The sequence below is a fragment of the Malus sylvestris genome, chromosome 15 (genome assembly GCF_916048215.2).
Source record: "Malus sylvestris chromosome 15, drMalSylv7.2, whole genome shotgun sequence".
Lineage (NCBI taxonomy): Eukaryota > Viridiplantae > Streptophyta > Magnoliopsida > Rosales > Rosaceae > Malus > Malus sylvestris.
In genome coordinates, this window is record NC_062274.1 from 7,544,982 (window position 1) to 7,559,452 (window position 14,471).

The following is a 14,471-nucleotide window of genomic DNA, read 5'->3' on the forward strand; positions in this document are numbered from 1 at the left end:
TTTATATACACCTGAGTTTGGGAGTAGGTGGGGATCCACGAGTGGGCCCATATGCGAGCGTCTTTGACCTGCCACCCCTTTGCGCAATGCGGCGCGTGGAGGAATACTGTGGGGACTCCGTGACGGTCATTTTTCTTCTGTTTTTGTTTTGTTTTCTTTTTATTTTACGAGCCGTGATAACAATAGAAATATCAAAATTTTAATTCAAATGATGTCTCAGTATAAGAAATAAATATATTAATCGATACTTAAATAATAATTTAATTATTTACAACCACGTTATTTGATTTGAACTCACACGATCTTAGAAATTTAATTTCCTACTTTAGAGATGCTCACATCACTGTTGATACCATATATTTTTTATTGTAAAAATTAGCGTACAATATACATAAAGATGTGTGATATCCATACACTCATTTTTACTTCTCACACACCTTTTTATTTTTCGGCCGTTTGATCGAATGAAATAAAGAAGATCAATGGACAGAAATTAAAAAAATGTGTGATAAGTAAAAAATATCCACACACCCCTACATAAATGGGTGAAATTCCATATGAGCCATGGCTATTATGGCATCCATGCGGATCTGCCCCTGGTCTCAACAGTGATGTTTGCAAAAAAAAAAAAAAAAAAAAAAAAAAATCACTGCTTAATCCTAAAGTAAAAAGGGGTTTTGAGTTTTTTCCCCATGCATTGGGGGAACAAACATTGATCGATGGTTGCAATAATTTGTGGAGATAATATGCTTAAAGTTAATTTGCAAACATAATGCCAACATGTTGAAGGTTTTCCATCAAGTCAGCTTATTGCATGCCGTCTCCATGCTGAAAATAGTCAAGCATAAACATGTCCCAATTTTTGTTCTGGTTTTTTCGACCCAACTTTTTATTTTTATTTTTAAGATAAGTTAGGAAGACTAAAATTTTAAATTATTTTTTGTAGACCACGTGATGCGGCAGATGATAGTTGGTCACTTTTTTAAGTCGTAATTTATCCATATTATAAGTTTATAGCATGAATGGAGTCATACACAAAATAATATTCCGGTACCACAAAATAATTTTTTATTTTTTAGGTCATTCAATATGTTATAAATTGCTATCACAAAATAAATTGGTCTTTCATTTAGAAATTGACTCATATGTACTACCAATGGACAATTAAAATATCACAAAATTCAAATCGAAAAACCGCATCATCATCCATTTGTGGTTCTAGTGTTCCACTATGAAAGGCGCAGTTTCCGAGCGTTAATTAGGTGACAGAGTCATCACAAAACTCTTATACAATTTACTTTTCTTTTAATTAAACCAAGCTATATAGAGATCATTTAATTGCGATCATGTTAAGAAGCTTTTGAACATTTATTTCTTTGCTTACCAAAATTATTTGGAAAGTTATTTTCACACTCTTATTTTGTGTATTTACATTGCTTTTATGTCTTCATGCTCATTTGATCCGTTCAACTGCTGAAAATTAGAAATACAAGAGCGAGTAAAGAAATCGAAAAAAGTGTGAAAATTGACATCCAAACTTTTTTCTATGATGCTACTCTTCTGTAAGTGATGCATTCTCTTGGTGGGGAGAACTTTCTTCTTGATCTCATTCATCTCGGGTTGAAACCCTCTTCCTAGTGAAGCTTAGAATGTATCAGCTATTGGGTTTTTTCCAGCCCATGATAAGTTGTCCTACGTCTATAAGGAATTATAGTCTTAGAGGATTAAATTGTTTTCCCAATTGGAGTTGTTTTCCCAATTGAAGTTGTTTTCCCAATTGGAGTTAGTTTCTCAATTGGAGAAAGATTCATAACTAGATGCCAATAAGGATTAGTAATCCTCATTGAAGACAACCTTTATTGTGTCTATATATCGTACTAGTATGAGGAGGAGCAAAACAATAAATTGTATACCACTCAAGGGATTAGAGTGAGATAATATTGTAAAGTGTGTGCGATAGAAAAGAAAAGAGAGTGTATTTCTTGTTCTTGTTCTTTTAGGTTTTTCGTCAAGTCATAGTTCTAGAGATTTGGCAAGATTATTGGTTGTACTCATTATTGATATAGTGAAAGATTGTTGTTGATGTCACGTGGACGTAGGCACATATTGCCAAACCACGTAAATTCTTGGTGTTATTTATCTTGGTTATTTGTTTTCGATTTCCGGAGTTTGTTCTATTTTTTCCATTCTTAAACGTGATATTCTTAACATCAACTTGTCTAAAAACAAGTGATTTTAACTCTATTTCCACCTTCCACACTTTTTTTTTGGCTTCTAATTACCAACTATATTGAATAGAAGAGCAAATAAAATGAAAACACATGCAGAAATCACACCTCAAAAACAGTAGTGCTCAAACAAAAAAAAGGAATAAAATTTGTTTTCTAAAGCAATTAAACATATAATTTAATCACTAACGTATGCAAGAAGCATGGGAATTGGAAAGTGGCCAACAATTTTCAGAAATATTTCTTTTCTTTTCCTCTTCATCTTCATTGAAGAGAGTTTCTTTATGCATTATTCTTCCTAAAAAGATGGTGGCAGGTTTTAAAATCGAAGAATAAAGGTCAAATTTAACATATATATTATTTGGAGAATAATATTAGTTAATGAGACAGATGACGCTTTTTGTAGTGACGAAATATGCAACTTTGTATTGATTCAATCCTCACCGATTCTTCTTATTTCTAACGATTAAATATCTAACCAACTAATGTTATTGGTGTACTAACAAAATTTTTGTTAACGAGCGTACATTTTAGACATCAACTAATATTAAGCGAAAGATGCTTCAAAAGTTAAACTAGAGAAATATCATTATCTATCAACATAAAATACCTCGTGCCATCAATATTAGTCAGATCAAGGAGTTCATTTTGAGTTGTCAAAATGGTTTTCGATTTTGATGAATTTTTGCAGGGTGATTTATGCATAAAAAATGAATGTTCAACGGTCGAATTATTAAAATTCATTATAGATTGAGCACTACTTGTTGTCTCTCAAATAAATTTATTTAAACAATCCAACGAAATACGACTAATATATAGTATACGTGTTATCATAATATAGTTGTACATATGTATAATATTAATAGGTGTTACAAGTACACTTTTTTTTAAATACATAAAAGTGTTACAACTTCACTTGTATTATGAAAATACATATATTAATGATTAATTATAAAAAAAAAGTATGTTATGCACGTAACTATATTGGACAGAAATATAAAATAATGGACAGTTAAAGAGAAATTTGCTAAAAAAAAATAGTTCGAGTCATTAATTTACAATAAAAATTGGGAAGTTAAATACCAAATTCAGGAAATATTTGGGCAATTTACTCTTATTTTCTTTGTTATAAAAGAAAGATTAATGATAATCATACCATATTTTTGTACTATATTTTCATATTATAAGTTAATAAACTAATAAGAGTAAATTTTCTTTGTTACTAATTAATTCATACCATTATTACTCGTGTCATGTTCCGATCACAATGAAAAATTTATCCTCCCAGTCCTCCAAAGGCAATCACAAAAGATTTTTCATATTAGTTTATTAATTTATATGTGCATTTTTTTAACAATTTAATTATGGGTAGTACTATCAAGACACTCATTTTTATCTTTCACACATCCCCTCTCAAATTTTTTTCCGTCAGATCGAATTGATTGAAGAAGATTAATAAACACAAATTAACAATGATGTGTGGAAGGTAAAAATGGTGTGCGAATACCCTTGCATTATGTGTGTTACAAAATAGGCGTTTCAGAGTTATTCTGCTATTTTCTAGATAAAAATAATACTCTAGCCAATTTGACCATACAAAACTTGAGCATTATTTGAAGGTTAATTCACAAAATTATGTATCCTAAAGGGTCGGATTATCGTCACTTAGTACTATAATCTAGTTGTAGTTTTTTCCATTTTATTATGGTGGTTTAATACCAATTATGAAACATATGTTTGGTTTTTCTTTGCATAGATATGCTTCTACTATAAAAAAGGCGACCCCAACCTAACAAAGCTTCCCGCTTTGCAAGGGTCAGGGCCAAATTCCTCTTCGGTTTGCGAGTGTCAAGGAAACCTGTTGTGAACAAGACGACCCCAAACCAACAAGGCTCCCTTTGATATGCTTCTACTATTATTGTGAACAAGAAAGCCAAATTCTTCTCTTGCTCCTAAACGAAGCTTGACTGCAAATGGATTAGTTTCAATGGTTTTTTAAGATGCAATTATTACCTTTGTTTCTTCTAACCCACTCATGTTTGTGTTTAATTAATCTTTTTGAAGGTCAAGTTAGTAGTAACTAATATAGCCTCCATACTAGAAAATGACCATAACTGATGGAGAGATTGGAGTTGGGAAAAAGAAAATGTAATGGTTTTTTAATTGAAATTGCAGTATTAATTAATTGTACGAGGCAGGACCATAATATAATATATATTGCCGTAACTGGAATTTTTCTCGAGGAATTGGTGCGCATTTTCTTATTTAAATTAATTTGTTTTTGTGTGGTGATCAAAGATTTCAAAGGCTAATTGACCCCTTAATTTTTTAAGGACAAGGGCCCTACACCAATTTCCTCTTATTTGGGGAGGGGGTTGAAAACTTAGGGAGCTGAAAAGTCTTAGTCTTTAGCATATCTGTTTAGTGTTTAGTGTTTAGGGTTGGTAAAAACATTTGTGATTACTGATGTTAATAGTCAGAGAGAAGGAGATTCTATTGGATTGGGATTTAAATTTTAAACTCAGGTACTTTAAACATGTAATAACTTGGTGCCACTAAACCAAACGCAAATATAGCAGATGATGCTTCACTACAAAAAAATTGCCTCTCCATGCTTTCCCGACGACAATGCTGGCAAAAAATTTCATCGGGAAAGGTCAAATTTCATAGTGGATGATCATTTTGGCTTTTTAGTTTTCATAATTTTTTCCTCAAAAGCAACTTCTCCTTTTTTTTTTCTTTTTTTTTTGTAGTGGATAACCATTTCGATTTTTACTTTTTATTTTTATGTCAAAAATAGAGGAAAAATACATCAAATAAATGAGGGTCATAGAAGAATTGTTCGATAGATGTATAAGATACGTATAACCCAAAAGAAAGATATTGATATTTAATTGTTCTTCTTTAAAATCACGGACTTTATAGCCATATTTCATATGGATAGTGCTATTCACCCATTCTCTTTTTACTTCCAACACACTCACTCTTGTTAACTTTTGTTCATTGATCTTCTTCAATTAATTATTTGATCTGCAGGTCAAAAATTAAGAGAGATGTATAAAAGGTAAAAATGAGTGTGTGAATAGAACCATATATTCCATACGTCTACAATCCCTTGGCGTGATGATTTTGTTGTCGGACTATTTGTATGGCCAAAAAACAGTCATCGGTCTAAACAATATGAAATCGAACACTTCCAGTAACATAATAAAAAGAAAAGCATACTTAAAAGAAGAAAGAGGGTATTAGATCTTATGTAATATCCAACGGTTTAGATTTAGTAGCACAAACAAAGAATATTAGGTTTGGTCAAAATAGTACAACCACCGTACTTGTGGAGGTTTTGACTCGCACACTTTGGACATTAATCATAGAGAAGCATCCTTCAAAACTCTTTTGCTTTTGGACTTGTTGGATCCTTCAAACTTAATTGAAAAAAAGAATTAGTGTAACACTTTAATTTTAGAGTAATGATAGAGAGATTAAATTTGTAGACTAAATTAGTAAATCAAATGAGGTGTCACCAATAAAAATTGAGCACGTTTATTAACGATTAAGTAATAATTAAATTATCAACTTCTATATCATTTAGTTTACAAAATTTAATTTCCTTAACATTACTCTTAATTTTATAGTGAGCGCTTTTATATGTTTATGTTCAGTGATATAACACTTTACACTTACACTAATATAAGAAATTAAGCGGATCTTGGCGTAAGGCAGTATACTCCTTCACCCATGTTTGAATATGTATCTCCATAATTTAAAAACTCGCTAAATGGCTAATATTAATCAAATAAACTCATTGATTGACTTGATTAATTGAGAGTTTAAATAAACAGATTATATTGCATTGACTGGGGACGTTCATAGTGATTGAGGGGGTCGAAGACCAAGGAGTGGGTTATTTATTAGTCAAAGCATTATTCTTACGACTAGATCCAATCTCTTGATCCTTACAAAAAAATAAAAAATAATTTCACATTTTTTCCTTCAAGAACGAAGAATTAGAAAAATCCCATTAATGACAACTTTCTCGAAACTTTCAGGAAAAGCATGAAACACAAGAGACTCTCGAACAGTACGATACCTCCGTACCCCATAATCAAAGGGTCGATCTCTCTTAAAACGATGATGGATGATGCTAATTGAGAGTGACTTACTTTATTAAAACAAAGAAAAACAACCCCTGATTTTTCGTCAAGAAGAAGTTTCCAAATGACTTTCATCACCTGCTTTTCTGTCGGTATCTAATTGACAAAGTCCTTAACCCCCAATTTACATTCAGTTGCGGACACATGGATCGATGGAAATATATTTTTACTTATTTATCTTAGCAATTAGCGTTGCTTAATTTTCAATTCAGCCATTAGTCATTTCCTTAGAGCGTAAATCAAGCAAAAAAAAAAAAAAAAAAAAAAAAAAGAATTGGAATATTGTACTTGAAGGCTGTACGATGCATCGAAAGAACGTGGACCGTAAAGCAATGAACTTTCCACCAGCAAAAAGTCAGTTTACAGTTCAATTGATTAGGACTAATTAATTTTTTTTATTCTCTATTTTGATTGTTTATAAGGATATTTAGTTGCAGCCCGTACCACACGAGAGATGACAAAAAACTCCGCGGAGTTCGGTATGGAAGACATTAAACGAGTATGAGGTGGGTTTAGAGTTTTTTTTGTTTAAATCCGAGTCAGATATGGAACGGTGATGATTTTTTCATTCTTAAACTCAAACCTGACCGGATTATATATGTATATTTATATAATTTTACGAATTAGTATTAATAAACACAGAAAAGTATGCGGTTTCACGTTAAGTATAGGGTTTTCGTCTTTAACCCTAATCTTATCCCCCATAATGCATCTACAGTTTCTACCATAACTTTTATGGAGAAAATTTTATTTTATTTTATTTTTATGTTAGCACAAGGTCATGTACGCTTTTAGCTAGTTACTTATGTTCTGTAGAGAGCATTAAGTCTTTCGACATGTAATGAAGAAGTGATAGGTTGGTTCACGGGTGCGAATTTGGAGGTTCATTCTCCTGCGGGGGCGGGGGTGACGGCGGAGAATCCCTGTTTAAAAATGGATGCGATTATGGGGCAAATTAAAATACAATAGAGGTGGGGGATGGAGGTGGCACTGCCAACCCCAGCCCGCCCCGCCCCGTTGCCAGCCCTATGTACCACCTACAAATGACTGTAGTCCTAAAAACTCACATGATTCAAACCATCCTCGTCTTGTAGAGAAAAAAATAACGTAGAATTGTTCTTGTCAGATGGTAAAGGTAACTGCTGAAAAACTAAAACATGATACGTTCAAAGTTTATAATTTGTTTTTTATTTATAATTTACAGAGTTATGTTGTCACTCCCTACCATCACATGCCAAGAAAAACTATGCATAAACATGGTTTTTTATTGAATGATAATTATTACTAAGCAGCATCTTTGCTTTGCCACTCAAAAGTTCAAACCCTAGCTAGCTATATCTATATATGTAGTTCAATATTATTCTGCAAAATGCACATCAACGTAACGTAGTACACTGGTCCAGGGTTTTGGTTCCTGCAGGGCCCACCGCCTACTTCGTTTACGTCCCTCCAAATGGAAACCTTTACGACCAAATAACAGGAGATTATTGACATGGAAATGCAAAAGCAGACAATACTGGGAGAAAAGAAAGGTAGAGAGCAAAGATGCCATGAGAATAATTGGCTCTGCTGCTCCTGCTCAAGATATGAAGGCCTCACAGTGCTTTTTTCCACATCACTAGGAAGATGATTCTCGGAAGTAGGCATGGCCCTTGTCCCAATCTTATAGATAACAACTTATCTTTTATAGTATGGATACACTGTTACCGTAACGTTCTGCATCAATAATTAACCTATATATATGAGTTTTTCTCCATACGTAGCGTATACCATTAATACGGAACGTTACAATAAGAGTGTACATGTACCATGTAAGTTGCTCTTGGGAGAAACTCTTTAATTTACCCTAAACTGCAAAATGTTTTACCAGGAAATCAGAAATGTTCTTGGTGCGATAACTGTGAAGTCCCTACTTGTAACTATTTTGCAGAGTTGATAGGGATTGGGCAACCCACTCACTAAGTGGGATGAGCATTTCATGAGTATTCCTTCTGACTACCTCTCCCTAGCTACCTCCACTTTTAAGAAGGTTATCTGGAGCTTCCTTGGTTACAACCCTCCATTGGAAATTCACATGAAGTTGAAATGAGTACGGTTAGCAAACACTAAATTTGTTCATCAAATGATGCTTTTGGTCGATTCGAACTTAAGTTATTAAGACTTCTTAGTGTTCCTAACCTTCAATAAACTGATGTTTTCAATAAACTGATGTTTTCAAAACTTTATTTGTATCAAATGAATAATATACTGAACGCGTATACTAACATATTATTTAGTGAGCAAATCTGATGACTCTAACATTATCGTGATTCAAAATTTTGTATAAAACTAATAGATTTTGAGCTTAATCATTGGTTAGTATAATTTTTCTGTGGTTGTCTGGTTGGAAACTTATGTTCCAATGAAGACTTAGTGACCCTCTTCCTAGGACACGTGAAGAGTAAGATGTAGCAAATTCCAAATTGGGGTCCTCTTTTGAAGACTTAGTGATCCTCTTGAAGTTGACTTTGTAATAGGACCTTGATCTAATTGAGAATTTTACACAACTGCCATGTTTACACACCATATTCAGCACTAATCTACACTAAGGGGAAGAGAGGATAATTAATATAAAACGCAGTGTGTTGAAGAAGAAGATCATAATTAACCACTAAGGTAATCCACCACTTGCTAAAAACTATATTAAAACTAAGTACAAACAATATTCAGCACTAATCTACACTAAGGGAAAGGAAGGAGAATTAATTAGGAACGCATTGCGTTGAAGAAGAAGGTCCGAATCACCAAGACAATCCACCACTTGCAAATAACTACGTTCTTAAGCCCTAATCATATAGTGCATATATATTTTGAAACATGTTAGATTTCACTTTCAAAAGATCATCACTTGATTAAACCATTGCTGCTTTTAAATTTAGGAGCAAAAAGAAGACAAGAAAATGAATGGATTGATCCCAAAGCATCTCCCCATCTATATGTAATTAGATGGGTTATGGAAAACATTGCACACCATGAAAATTGAATGTAGCTAGAGAGATGAACAATTCAATCATGGGACATGAAAGGAGATGTATAGGTGATAAGAAGTTGGGCAAATATTTGATGGGATCACATGGATGAATGTGAGACACCAATGAAAGATGTCCTTAGCCTAATGTAGGTAGCAGACCACACTTGGTGGTGGGAAAGTGTACAAATGTAAAGCATTAGATTTTTGTATTTGGAAAAGGCCTAAGCTCATGAAATGTTTCCAACTATTAGGGTACAAAGATTAGAGCACACAAGGGCATACACCTAACCCTAGCAAGTTAGTGGTGGAGGGTTTTTGGCATGTGAAGTTGTCACAAGTGCAGAGAAAGTTGTACACAAAACACAAGGCTGGCGACATTGAAAGATTTAGGACCATTGCCTGTGAACCGACCTTTTTGTTATCTTGTAAGAATCTAATCCTACCCAAAAAATGGTGGAGAGAGAGAGAGAGGAGGTGGGGGGAAAGTCATGAAATCCATGATTTGCTTGCGGAGAGTCCACAAAAGAAACCCACTAAAGAGATAAAAAGTGGAGGATTTGTTTAGGCTTTTAGCTCATGGAGCTTTTCTCTCTCTCCATAGTGGGATGGTGATTGTGAATAAGATGGTTTTGAGGTCCCAACTTTGCAGCAGCAGCAGCATCGTCTGCATAATTATAATCTCCTGCAACTAAACCTACACAAAGTGGGAAAAAGACCCACGAGCCTTCTGTTTTCTTTGCATGTGAAAGTCACCAGTGTATACATATACATATACATACACATATATATATATATATATATATATATATAATTGTGTGTGTGCGTGCGTATGTATATATACATAAAGTGGGGTGTCTGTTATTTCCCTCAAGAGTCATTTAATTTATTTCCTCCAATCTTATTTGATACTTGTATAAATAGCAATTGCATTGCCTTTGCCTTCCTCATCCTTCCAATTTTCTTGCCGACTGCCCATTTCTTTTGTACCTATAATTTTAGGTCTTTTTTGGAACTTTCTTCCTTAAATCTTTTGTAGCATGCATGCTGATGTTATGGTGCTCCATCTGTTAGAATTTCCTACACAATTAGCAGTGGACCAGAGCAAATAGTGATCCACTTGACCATCTCAGGTCAAAATTTGTACGCGAGGGGAATTTTTTGTGTAAGTTGATGTTTAAAGATGATAACTAATTTAACCCAATAAGAGTTTTATAACTTTTTTTGTTTGTGACCTAGTTTTGTTTTTGTTTGATAATGTGACCAAGTTAGAATATGGCATGTTAGTTTGAAATTGTAGAAAATCAGAATTTGAGAGACTCGTTACATGTAAGGAGTCAAACAGTGTTAAAAAATGTAAGTAGTCATTCTTCCTTACAGACATCAGAGTTTGAGCAACTCATTACATGTAAGAAGTCAAACAGTGTTAAAAAGGAAAACGCCGCCATGCTATGTTATATGAGTTAATCAAACCCGAAAAAAGGGGGGAAATTTTGGATATTCAAAGATTTTGAATAAAAATTCAAGCTTACAACACCAAACCATTTCTTAAATTCATATATTTCCATGAGGCAGCTGGGGGCTCAGAAATTGCAAGACTAGCTGTTGGTTATTGACTTGTTGCCCGAGTAAGAGTTGAAAAAAACCAAAGCAAATGCTAAAGGTAACATGATTCACCATTTGAGCCCCAAAGGCTACTTCCAGTATAATGATTAATTCTGTCAAACCATCCACGAAATACAGTATATAGATACTAGGACTAGCAAAATGGGAATTCCGGAAGAAAAAATAAAAAAATTACGCGTCAACCCCTCGAGGATTTACAAATGTGGAGCAAGTAAAAGAATTTCAGCAACAAAGGACTCAAAAAATGGGGATCATAAACAGTGATCCGGACTCCATCAAGTTTTCCTTCAGGCAGTGAAGCATCTCCGCCATCAGTTTTGCCGCCAGAATGCCAAAATCAACTTTCAACCATTGGTTCGAGGTCAGATGATGGTTCTGTGAGAGATGGTTGTAGGAGAGATCTGTTGGATTGCCGTACAGAATTGAATAGAATGTCCTTGATAACCTGAGCAAAAAGAAATAAGAGCAACTCTGTTAATTAAGGACAAAATGGACGTTACCCACTGCACAAAGCAAACAGAGGATATATGAAGATTGGCACGGCCAGGGGTTACCTGTGACATCAGACCATGCACCTGCTCGACAGTTATCTTTGCGCTGTCATGAGTAATTTTGGCAAGTTGGGATTCTTCCTGCAAATTCATGAAGCCATTCAAATTCAATCACCAGCTATATAGGTAATCCGCAACTCGAATGGTGGTTAAACAGTAACAAGATTCTCATTATGTAACATTCTTCTCTCAATCCCAAACCTGTCCTGCACAGGAATGAAATCACCCAGGCATGCATTGTTACATTATCTGGATCCAAAAGGCCTCTATATGGGGACAAGCAGGACCCACATAAAAAGGACAGCAGAAGAATAACTATGGGTGCTCTAATTCTAAACAGTTGAATTTGTTGAACAAAAAAGTTCTCTATTTTAGTGAGTGCAGGCAAACAGAAATCCATGGCTGCTAAGTTTTAAAACAGAAATCAATGTTGCAGAGAAGATTCAAAAGTGCTGTATTTTTGTTTCCTGGTTTCTTTTGTAAATATAATAAATAAATAAAACTTACAAAAGACTGTTTCTAAGCTGAGAACAATAATCAAGAATAGAAGAAACAACACAGAGGTAAGTCCAAATGATTCTTTATCTTTTTGTTTTTCTTCTTAGTATCTACAGATATCGGTAACATCTATTTATTAATTTGGTTTCATGAAATAGAGAAGAAATATAATTCAACGAAAAGGGATAATGACATCATGTTCACACATCACATTTGCATGTATATCTACAAGCATAGTCATATAGAATGACGCAAATAGTAAAGGTGTGTATTTGACAATTTGTATAGACTACATGAATATAAGGAGTGGCGCTCTGTGTGTGTGTGTGTGTGTGTATGAGTAACAGTTATAGTTGTATGGGTCAAAATCCATATAAAAGACAGTTCTTCTAAGTCAAATGAGCGAGAAACAGGGAAATGGGAAGAGACTTACCTCTCTCTTTCTTTGTGGGGGTGTAATTAATGGTCCAAAGCGAGAATGAGCCAAATGATTCTCTGCTTGCTCTAGCTTTTCAGCTGGCATGATGCAAAGGACACAACTTAGTATTCAGTAAATAATCTATCAAACATGTACGGAAAATACTTGAATAGGTAATCTGAGACGGGTAAGAAAGTACCTAGATCAGAAATTTGTCCAGCGACATAGTCTCCATTACCCAATAAAGGAGAGGAAGAAAGAGTATTCACCCAATACTTGTTCCAAAGCAGGTCCAAGAGGTGGGTGTCAAGAGAAGACTTGAAATAAGTGATATCCAGAGAATAATACTGCATAAACAAATACAAACTAAGTTTTAGACCCACTACAAACCAAAGTTCCGCATAAGAACTCTAGAATAATAACATTATAACCTGTTTACAGTGAACACCAAAGTCCTCAATTTTGTTCAGTGGAATGGTCTGATACTCAGAGACGGGTTCATCTGGAGGGATATATCCTTTTGGGTACGTCCTGAATGCACCAATGTCAACTTTTCCAGCAGACACTGTCCGAGTTGGATCAATAACAACAGCCAAAAAGGGCTCCTGATATTGCTGGTTCAGCATCTGTGTTGAAACATCAATACCCGAAAGCCAGCATCCATAACCCGGATGAGAATGGTACCACCCAACCACATTCTCCAACCGCCCCGCCTACACAACAAAACGCTCAGTAAGCGCATTAACCTTGCACAAATAGAACTAATACATGGACTCCAATACAAGAACTCAACTCGACAAATTACAATAAAAAAATTGAGAACTATATGTATCACAAAAACCTTAGTAAGAATTCTAGCAATTCATTTTCTCAGCAACTTTGTATAAAATAGGGCTATATAGACATGTATTCAATGTAATAGTTTGCTCAGAAGCCAGCTCTAGAATTTAGGATTTTACAGTGGCACAAGGGTTTTTCCATACCACATTGAACAATTTTCACCAAAGCAGCAATTCAATGACGCAATAGCCCAACAAAAACAGCAATTAGGGTTTCTGAAAGCCCAAAAGTTCAAGCTCTGAACAATGAAAAATACTAATAAATTCGAAAAAATAATCTAAAAAAATCACAGACCTGCTTGTTGGTCTGGGAGAACTCCACCATGTACTCATACGCATCGGCCTGAGCATTAACCCTAGTCTCAGTCCCTTCAACCGGCAAAGCAAAAGCATCCATGACGATAATGGCGTCGCCGTCGGTCTTGCCCTGCATGAGGCCCATGACCTCGATGGTCCCGCCAGAACGGGCGTGCACCACCATCTTCAAGAGCGCGAGGGCGGAGATCTTAACGCGCTTGAAGTAGTGGGGGTCGTTGGCCCAGGGCTTCTCCTGCTGGAACTTGGCCTGCGCTGCCTCGTCGTAGTAGAATATGGCGTCGGCCTTCGGGTCCGCCTTCGGCTTCGCAACGCTCGGCGGCGTGTCCATGGGGGTTATGTTGTTCTCGAGCTCCCATGTCTGCTGGGCTAATTGCGCATCCATGGTGTTTGTGAAAATGTCTCTGAGAGTTTGATCTTTGATGTGTAGACGACAGTGACTAATTTTTTGGGCAAGTTTTAAGGGTTTAAATTTTTTTTTTGAACAAATGCTTTAAATGTTAAAGAGAAAGTGTTCACATATTTTAGTGTAGATAATATTTTTTGTTAAAAAAAAAAAACTGTTAAAGAGAAGGGATCGGTGGAATCGAATCCGCCGCATAAAGTGATTACTTAAACCACTTTCAGACCATTTGTGCTAAAATAAAAAATATTTACTTCTAAAGAACGATATGTTACTTTAAAAGTTTAAACTAATTTACAAAGTAGAGATTTGGACTTGAGTGTTCAAGGAGTTGCACTTCCGTTCTAGCCAATGCAACTACGCCTATGTTTGTTGGAGCAAAAGATTATTATGAATTGTTTTGTTTATTACAATTCAATGTAGCATACTAGC

At 34.8% G+C, this 14,471-nt stretch overlaps 1 protein-coding gene across 1 annotated transcript; it reads right to left on the reverse strand.

Annotated features, from left to right (window-relative positions):
* Positions 1–11,044: 11,044 nt before the first annotated feature.
* Positions 11,045–14,115, reverse strand: LOC126604318 (COP9 signalosome complex subunit 5b-like). The gene is made up of 6 exons (XM_050271523.1): positions 13,617–14,115; positions 12,914–13,195; positions 12,682–12,829; positions 12,498–12,580; positions 11,570–11,647; positions 11,045–11,460 (listed from the first exon to the last, which is right to left on the reverse strand). The coding sequence occupies exons 1-6, from the start codon at positions 14,019–14,021 to the stop codon at positions 11,353–11,355; spliced, it is 1,104 nt and encodes a 367-aa protein (XP_050127480.1). The 5' UTR covers positions 14,022–14,115; the 3' UTR covers positions 11,045–11,352.
* Between the last annotated feature and the right edge of the window lie 356 nt (positions 14,116–14,471).